The sequence below is a fragment of the Nicotiana tomentosiformis genome, chromosome 12, assembly GCF_000390325.3.
Source record: "Nicotiana tomentosiformis chromosome 12, ASM39032v3, whole genome shotgun sequence".
In the NCBI taxonomy this organism is placed as follows: Eukaryota; Viridiplantae; Streptophyta; class Magnoliopsida; order Solanales; family Solanaceae; genus Nicotiana; species Nicotiana tomentosiformis.
In genome coordinates this window covers 23,911,798-23,921,859 of record NC_090823.1, presented here as the reverse complement: position 1 = coordinate 23,921,859, position 10,062 = coordinate 23,911,798, and the positions used below count along the sequence as shown (strand labels likewise).

At 42.6% G+C, this 10,062-nt stretch overlaps 1 protein-coding gene across 1 annotated transcript; it reads right to left on the bottom strand.

Moving 5' to 3' along the window:
* Positions 1-8,651: 8,651 nt before the first annotated feature.
* Positions 8,652-9,239, bottom strand: LOC138902360 (uncharacterized). Its single transcript, XM_070190217.1, has one exon. It carries the CDS (start codon positions 9,237-9,239, stop codon positions 8,652-8,654), a length of 588 nt encoding a protein of 195 aa, XP_070046318.1.
* Positions 9,240-10,062: the final 823 nt, after the last annotated feature.

Sequence of the window (10,062 nt, the reverse complement as noted above, 5' to 3'; positions counted from 1 at the left end):
ACACTTTCTTACTTGGGACTATCAAATTTATTGGGAACAACTCGAAACATGGGAATAAGGGACTTGAGCCAACAATACTTGAAACTTACGGGAACATCGTGGGTTTCAATTCTAAAAGAGGAGTTTAGCCAACATGCCTAAAATTCATCCCTTAATTATACCACAATTCTCCACTACACTAAACAACTTCAATCTATAATAACAACATCCAATGGAACCAATATTAGTAACAAATTCCATAGTTTAGGCCATTTAGGCATTTTATCGAACACCTAGTAGACATGAATCTCTACATCTCTTAACCATAGAATTAGTTCATCCAACTACTACCATTTACCAAATATTTATCCCACCATCATTCTTAAACAATTCATAACTTCCAACATCACATACATGACCATCCATCCACACCCAACCAACAAAAATCCATCAAATAATCATTGTTCAATCTCTACATGGTTATGTATTTAAATTGGAAACTTATGGCTTCCAATCACCATACCATAAGTTCCAACACTTAATTTATACTCATATTTCCATAATATATCCATACATGTAAGTCTATGGGTGTAGGATTACCTTTTGGAAGAAATATTGCAAAACCCTCCTTTGAGTTCTTGAAGAAATTTCTTGAAGATCTATGTATTTTATGGAGGATTGAGTTAGTTTTAGGGGGGGAATTGATGGAATGAAACACCAAATCAGTATGGATTACTCACCTTTCGGGCGCCACAGGTGGCGTGGGGTGCTGGTTCCAGAACTTCAAGATTCCCAGCGCCAGGGATATCGCCCCACGCTACCCTGGGCGTTGGTGATGGGAAATCATTTCTATTTCCCCCGAAAATGGGGATAACTCTCTCATACGATGTCCAAATTCGACTATTCTTTTTGTTATGGCTCCGTAATTTTCATACGGATCTAATGCTTTAATCAAAACTGAATTTGTAGCTCATTAGCTTAATGGGATGCCACTTATACTCGAAGTCACAATGTGGATACATCCTAGAAATATCCAAATTAAATTTCAGGCATACACCCGGGTCCAAAATCATGATCCGGACCTAACGGAATCATCACAACTCCATAATACATCATATGAAGCTACTTAAGACTTCAAATAGTTGAAAGGAGTGTAAATGTTCAAAATGAAAAGTCGGGTCGTTACATTCTGCCCCACTTAAGATCATTCGTCCTCGAATGAGGGTTACATCTATGCCTATCTACACTAATAATTCATGAATCAATCCCAATCTCCGAGTTAACTCATTAGCATTCAATGTGGCCCAACTGCTAATTCACACACACTAGCTGTTTCAAAATTTTGGCTTGCTCCCTAAACTTCCAAAAATCTCGCCAGAGTCTCCCCTTTAACTGGGCCTATTCACCTGTCAGAGAATCTCGGAAACCAATCCTAACAATATATACCTAATCCGATGACACAATATAACATGAAAACAACACCAATCGTGGTCTCATAAGCATAAAATATTACTAGAAAAGGAACACCCTTAGCATAAGCTGTACAAATGATATGTAATTCATAGGGAACAATTTCATAGAACGATTACATAGCTATTCAAACAAATAAGGGTACTTCTCCTTCATTTCTTCCTCGGTCTCCCAAGTAGCCTCTTCAACCTATTGGTTTCGCCATAACACTTTCATAGAGGCAATTTCTTTATTTCTCAACTTTCGGACTTGCCGATCAGTAATAGAAACTCGAATCTCTTCATAAGTCAATTCCTCATTAACCTCAATAGTCTCAACCGGAACAATGAGTGTCGGGTCTCCAACTACTTTCTTCAACATAGACACATGAAACACCGGGTGCACTAATGACATCTCAGGTGGTAGCTCAAGCTTGTACGCCACCTCACCGATCCTCTGAATGATTTTGTACAGTCCGACATACCTCGGACTCAATTTCCCTTTTTTACCAAATCGCATTACACCCTTCATGGGGAAAACCTTCAAGAATACCCAATCATCTTCTTTGAACTCCAAATCCCTACGACGAATATCTGAATAGGACTTCTGACGACTCTGAGCAGTCTTCAACTAGTCCTTAATGATCTTAACTTTTTCTAGAGCCTGATGCACGAGGTCTGGCCCTATCAACTCTGCTTCCCCAATTTCGAACTACCCAATGGGAGATCTACATCTCCTACCATATAAGGCCTCGAATGGTGCCATCTGAATGGTAGCATGTTAACTATTATTGTAGGAAAATTCTATGAGTGGAAATTGGTCATCCCAGCTACCTTTAAAGTCTAGAACACAAGTGCGCAACATATCCTCAAGCGTCTGAATAGTCTGATTTTCCTGTCCGTCAGTCTGTGGGTGAAAGGCTGTACTGAGATTCACCTGAGTACACAAACCTTGCTGAAATTTCTTCCAAAACTTAGCAATGAATTGTGCTCCCCGATCAGAAATGATGGAAACTGGAGTGCCATACAACCCGACTATTTCTTTGATATACAACTGAGCATATTGTTCCATTGTATCGGTAGCCTTAACCGGCAAAAGGTGGGCTGATTTCATGAGTCGATCAATAATCATCTAAATCGAGTCAAACTTACGAAGAGTGCGAGGTAGTCCTACCACAATGCCAATATTAATCATTTCCCACTTCCACATTGGAATTTCTATGTTCTGTGCCAACCCACTAGGCCTTTGGTGTTTGGTCTTCCATTTGGTGCTTGGCCTCCCTCTCAACCCTCTCCTGGCTGCGAACCATCTCAATCTGACTAGCAATGTCGACAAACTCATCAAAAGTAGCACCAGACACTCTCTCTTTGGTCATAAGCAATCACAGCTGAAAAGTGAGGCCATCTATGAACCTCCTGATCCTCTCCCTGTCTATGGGAACCAACCATATAGCATGATGGGCCAACTCAGAATATCTCATCTCATATTGCCTCACGGACATATCACCCTGACGAAGTTGTTCGAACTGCCTGCGCAGCTCCTATCTGCGGGATTGAGGCACGAACCTCTCCACGAATAGATCGGAGAACTTCTACCAGGTAAGGGGTGTTACGCCGACCGGCCTACGCCTCTCGTAAGCCTCCCACCAACTGAAGGTAGCCCTAGAGAATTGAAAAAGTAGTGAACGAGACCCCACTAGTCTCTAGAATACCTGTTGTACGGAGTATCCTCTGACACCTGTGCAAGAAGCCCTGTGCATCCTCTCCCTTGGTACCACTGAAAGATAGAGGCTGGAGTCTCCCAAACCTCTCCAATAAACACTGCTTATCATCGGGCATGACAGGAACCACATAGTCCTGAACAGCTGCAGCCGTTTGGGCTAGTGGTGCTCCCGGTGTTTGGAGTCCCTGTACCACCTGCTCTGGTGTGCGGGCGGCAGGAGTCTGAGCACCTCCTCCGGCCTGAGAAGTGGCTACTGTGGCCGGAACAGAGACCGCCTGAGCAATACTGGTGCACATGGTTAGAATATGAGCTAAGGCCTCCTGAAGGCCTGGAATCACAATGGGCACAGGTGGTGCCTGAGCTGGTCCCACAGGCTCATCCACAACTGGAGTCTGCTCCTAAACTGAGGCAACTTGTGGAACTGCAGGTGTTGCCCTAGCTGTTGTGCGAGCTGCACCCCTGCCCCTACCGTGGCCTCTACCGTGACCTCGACTTCTCGCGGCCCTGACTGGTGGTACTGGTGGCTATCCATCCTTCCCTGTAGCATGCGTCCTCACCATATCTGAGAGAATAGAACAACAAAAATTCAGTTACCAGAATCAAACGATTCGCACGATAAGAATTCAAGAATGTGAAATTTCCTAAGGGTTCGGCAGCCTTTCGAAGATAAGTACTGACATCTCCGTACCAATCCGCAAGACTCTACTAAACCTGCTCATGAATCGTGAGACCTATGTAACCTAGGCTCTGATACCAACTTGTCACGACCCCAAACCCTAATCTGTCGTGATGGCGTCTATCGATGGTACTAGGCAAGCCGAGTTTTCAAAATACTTTAATTATTTCACAAAAATAAACCAAAAGCTTGATATGACAGACTTTTCATAAAGACATAAGTTAAACTCAAAATACAACGCAGAAAATAGCCCCAAATATCGGGGTGTTACCAAGTCATGAGCATCTAAACAACCAGTCTAAGAAACAGTGTCCATAAGAGTCTGTGTCTAAATGCCAATACAGAAAAGAAAGATAACAAGAAAGGAGAGACAAGGACTGCGAACGTGGGTAGCTACCTCGTGAATCTCTGATACTCAACCACTCACGAGATCAACGTCCTCCGTGACCGGATATACCTGGATCTGCACATGAATTGCAGGGTGTAGCGTGAGTACAACCAACTCAGTAAGTAATAAAAATAAATAAGGAGCTGAGAAGTAGTGACGAGCTATACAATTACCGTTCACTTCAGAAATTTCAGCAATGAAAGTAGACATGATTCAATTCCGGCAAATATAAGTTCAGTCAGTTGTATATTTACTAAGTTCAGATAAACCGGATACAATATTTTCCAGAAGTTTAGAACAATGACATAATTCAGCTAAGTGCGGCAACAAAGAAAAACAAATGCAACCTCTCAGGGTAACAATCACTCAAGCTCTCAATAGCTCAACACTCGGCTCTCGGCCCTCAATAATCACACTCAATAGGTACCTGCGCTCATTGGGGGTGTACAGACTCCGGAGGGGCTCCTTTAGCCCAAGCACTATATCGTTGCGGCGTGCAGCCCGATCCAATCATATAAGTAGCCATAAGGCTCGTTGCGGCGTGCAACCCGATCCACAATCCATAAATAGCCATAAGGTTCGTTACGGCGTGCAACCCGATCCATATACATTCAGCCCCCAGGCTCGTTGCGGCGTGCAACCCGATCCATATACCTCCCATAGCTCACAGCTTGGCACTCAGGCCCTATCTCAGTCACAAACCTCTCCAACCTCTAGGGCTCTCAGAAATCATAAAAATCATCCCAAAAGAGATGATAACAAGTATCAACAAGAAAACAAGAGGAAACGGAGATATGACACGCAAGTAAAACAGTGACTGAGTACAAGACAGCAAATAGTAGCTAATTCAACAAGTACTCGACCGCTGCGGGTCCCAACAGTGATATCATATGGCCTAAGCATGGTTTCTAACATGAATGGTAGTCAAATTTCTAGAAGACAGAGGGAACATGTAATTAATAGTAAGTTATTCGACTTTACAGTCTCACAGGACGGACCAAGTCACAATCCCCAACGGTGCACGCCCACACGCCCGTCACCTAACATGTGCGTCACCTCCAAAATAATCACATCATATCAAAATCCGGGGTTTCATACCCTCAGGACCAGATTTAAGACTGTTATTTACCTCAATTCGGGCAAAACTCTACTCCAATATGCCTTTGCCTCACGAATCGGCCTCCGAACTTCTCGAATCTAGCCACAAGCAGTATAATACAATCAATACGGACTAAAGGAATCAATTCCACAAGAAAAATACAAAATTACAAGCCAAAATCCAAAATAGGTCAAAAGCCGGCCCCGGGCCCACATCTCGAAATCCGACAAAAGTCACAAAACCAGAAATCCCGTTCACTCACGATTTCACTCGTACCAAAATTATCCAAATCTGATATCAAAATCTCAATCAAAACTCAAAATCTTAGTTGAAGAACTTCTTCCCATTTTTCCCAAATTTTCCAGCCAAATGCAAAATTAAAAGATGAAATTAGTGATAGATTAGTGGGATATAACCAAAATCAAGTGAAGATGGCCAAACCCTCGCGTTCGCATATATCAAAATCCTATTCACCAAATTTCTCCTTCGCGAATGCGAGGGACCTTTCGCGAACGCGTACCTTTCACTTCCTAATGCTTCCCGAATGCAACACCCATTATGCGAACGCGTAGAGCAAATCTTTGGGGTTCCCAGCTGCTCCCCTTCCTTTAGCGAACGCGATGTCCTTCTCGCGTTGGCAATGCACTAATCCTCAAACCTTCACGAACACGTTCCCATGTTCGCGAATGCGAAGAAAAACTCCAATTGGCCTCTTAAGTGCCTTACGCGATTGCGAGACCTCTCTCGCGAACGTGATGAACAAAAGTCTGCAACAAAAATACCAGAAAATCTGCTATCTCTCCAAAGTTCAAAATGATCCGTTAACCATCCAAAATTAACCCGAGGCCCCCGAGGCCTCAATCAAACATACCTACAAGTCCTAAAGCACCATACGAACTTAGTCGAGCCTTCAAATCACATCAAACAACGCTAAAAACACGAATTACCCTCCAATTCAAACTTCTACAACCGATGCCGAAACATATCAAACCGCGTTCGATTGACCTCAAATTTTGCTCACAAGTCATATTCAACATTACGGACCTAGTCCAACTTCCAGAATTGAAATCCGATTGCGATATCAAAAAGTCCGCTTCCAGTCAAAATCTCCAAAAATTCTACTTTCGCCATTTCAATCCTAATTCTACCACGGACCTCCAAATCACATTCTGGACGCGCTCCTAAGTCCAAAATCACCCAACGGAGCTAACGAAGCCGACGAAACTCCATTCCGGAGTTGTCTTCACACAGTTCTGGCTACGGTCAAAATCCTAATACTTAAACTTCCGTTTTAGGAACTAAGTGTCCCAAATCACTCTGAAACCACAAACAAACCTCCCAGCAAGTCTCATAAGTAGAAAAAGATATGGGAGAAGCAGTAAATAGGGGATCAGGGCTACAATTCTCGAGATGACCAGCCGGGTTGTCACATTTATATGTAGATTTTATCAATACTAGCGTAGAAATGATGGAATTTCATACCAAGATAATAGGGATTGCTTACCTTGAAGAAGAGAGAAGTTGGTGGTCTTGAGTGAGTAGAGAAGAGCTCCAAAATTCGTCCAAATGAAGTGGGGAAAATGAACCCCGAGATTGTATCTATAGGCCCAGATTTCGGGGTTTCGGATGCTGCCCCGGATGCTATGGCAGCACTTCACTGCCAGCCCTTCTTTCGGATGCTACCCCGAATGCTTCGCATCCGCAGTTTGCTTCTCTGCCAGCATTTGGTAAATTTGTTATAACGTCTTGTAGAAATGTCCAAATGATGAACGGTTTAAAGCGTTAGAAACCTGACTCGAAGATCTTTCATTTGATAGGTTGTCCATCACAGAACTCTTTACATATATGTAGATAATCTCATCCTAAGTTAGGTATCATGCCAAAACATAATAAATTAATCCGGAATGACCTCAAATTTTGCACACAAGTCGTAAATGGCATAACGAAGCTATTCAAATTTTCAGAATCGAAGTTCAAGCCTGATACATCAAGGTCAACTCTCGGTCAACACTTTTCTTTTAAGCTTCTTAAATATGGATTGTTCTTCCAACTCTCGAGACCTTAAGTTGTTGAACGGAACATTTATTCTCAAAACGACAAGTCGGGTCATTACATTCTCTCCCTCTTAAACATACGTTCGTCCTCGAACGTATCAAGAATTATTCTGAGGACATTAAATTACTGAGTGTATTCTTACACACATAGTCGCGGGTGATTCTACATCACTGCAAATTTAACATGGGTCCGACAATACCATCTTAGTTGAGATTATTTCTTTTATCCACATTTATAAACTTTAAAGACAATTTCTTACACTCCTATAAATTTCCAAAGGTTCGCTTCATATCAACACATTGTGTTAGTCTCAACCGGTGGTAGTAATGTCGTGCCTACGCACACATTATACGTATGCTCATAACCATATCTTTGGTCATAATAGTTGTTCATAATTAATTCCAGCATCCTCAATTAACCTCATATTAATCAAACCCTCGTTTCAAATTTTCACAATACTGACAGCGAATCGCGAGGCATAAAAACCATATAATTATTTACTCGAATTAACGAGTCACATTTAACGCCACTTGGGCACTCACCTCGTAGGCTAAAACTCAATAATTACAGCACGAATATGGCTAAGAATGCATAAAAACACATAAAGGAATTATCAAATAAGTCTAACAGGCATGACTCCCTATTAGTACTATAGTACAAATTAAATTTCACAAAGGGAGAGTTTAAAACACATGAATTTAACCACAAGGATCTCATCCTGATATAATTTCCACCTCGGCATATAGCCTGGGTTAAACATATCAAATCACATTAAACCGTGAGGATCCCATCCTCAACTCTGAATCACAAGTACTTTCCACATTGTGCCAACTGAAATTTTTTTTTTTTTTTTATTAATTCCGTGAAACGATTTCACAACACATAATGAACCCCGATACCGGTAGGGCATATAATTCCTAAAATTGTAATCAATTATTCCGAAATTACATCAAAACCCACTGTAGTGAGTAACAGAAAGTCACTTTTGGACTCATAGCCCTCAATAGTGTGCAAAACAACAAGATAGACACATGCTAACACCATCAAATCTCCCAATAGGGATAAATACGTGAGTGGAGTACAAATTCACAAACTCACCATATAAGAAGCATGAAAGGAGATTTCACCTCGATAAGCAGAGTTGAATCAAAATAAGAATAATGCTCCTCTATTATAAATTAAATCATACTTGTAACGACACTAACTGGTGTATCGGCCTCATCTAAATCATAGCAATTATATCAACGGGCCAGGCCTCCCCCTCCTGGGCGCCCTTTACTCGCCTATCCTCCACCCTTAACTGGTTGTGCACGTGGAGTATTAACTGGAATAAAGCCTGTAGCCTGAGTGTTCTGATGAAATCCACCCCTATCAAGTTTGGGACAATTCCTCATGAAGTGCCTAGTATCACCACACTCATAACAACCCCTCTGTGGGCGCGACTGCTCATACTGAGTCTGTGCCGGATAACTGGAATAACCACTGTAAGAACCCCGTGCTGGTGGTGCACTAAAAGTATTAACTGGAGCACTACCAATATTCTGAATTGTGGGCTGGGCTGACCGACTACCCGAGCCTCCGACATGATGAGTGATAGCTACAGAGTGGAATCCACTGAATTCTCCAAAATTCTGAGACCTCTTGGCCTCCTTAGACTCATTTTCTTCATTTCGAACGCGTTCTAACATCATGGAAATCTCTACTACTTGATGAAATGAGATATCAGTCTGCAACTCTCGAGCCATGCATATTTTAAGATCATAATCGAGCCCTTCAATAAATCTGCGGACTCTTTCTTTGACTACAAGAACTAAAATAGGCGTATGATAGGCTAGCTCACTAAACCTGGTGGCATATTCTGATACCGTCATGGTGCCCTGACACAACCGTTCAAACTCCGTGCGCCATGAACCCCGGCCATGAACCCCGGAGAGTGTGGGGAACAAACTCTTTCAAAAATATTTTCAAAAACTGAGCCCAAGTTGATGGTGTTGCATCAGCTGGTCGTCCCTCTTCATAAGCTTGACACTATTGATACGCTGCTCCTGATAGCTGAAATGTAGTAAAGGCAACTCCGCTCACTTCTACAATACTAATGGTACGTAGAATACAGTGACAATTTTTTAGAAATCCCTAGGCATCGTCGGTAGCTGTGCCACTGAAGGTAGGTGGACTATACCTTTTAAATCTCTCAAATCTCTTTTGTTCTTCTTCTGATGCCTCTGGCTTGACCTCAGGACGAACCAGAATAACAGGTTGTACCGGCACCACACCCGGAACCTGACCAATGTGAACATGTTGCTCTAGAGTACGGGCGGTAGGAGTCTGAGCTCCTCCCCTTATCTATGAAATATTTGGTGAAACAGAGATCAATCCTGACTGAGTTAATGTACCAAATATGTTTAGGAACAGTGCTAAAGTCGCTTGAAGTCTGGGGGCAACAACAGGTGCTTCCGGTACCTATCCCCCAAATGGAGCTACTAGCGGCTCCTCAATTGTTACTCTGACAGGTGCTCTAGCTGCAACACGTGCCTGTCATTGGCCTCTACCACGGCCCCGACATCTTGCGGCCCTAGAAGTATGCGTAGGTGTTTTCTCAACTGACCCGGTAGCACGTGTCATCACCATTTGTGAGAGAATAGAGATACAAAGACTCAAATTCCAAAATCAACAAATCTGCACGATATGAATGAA

What these genes read in the sequence shown, in the direction of transcription:
- LOC138902360 (XM_070190217.1), bottom strand. Translation starts at nt 9,239, where the DNA reads ATGACGGTATCAGAATATGCCACCAGGTTTAGTGAGCTAGCCTATCAT.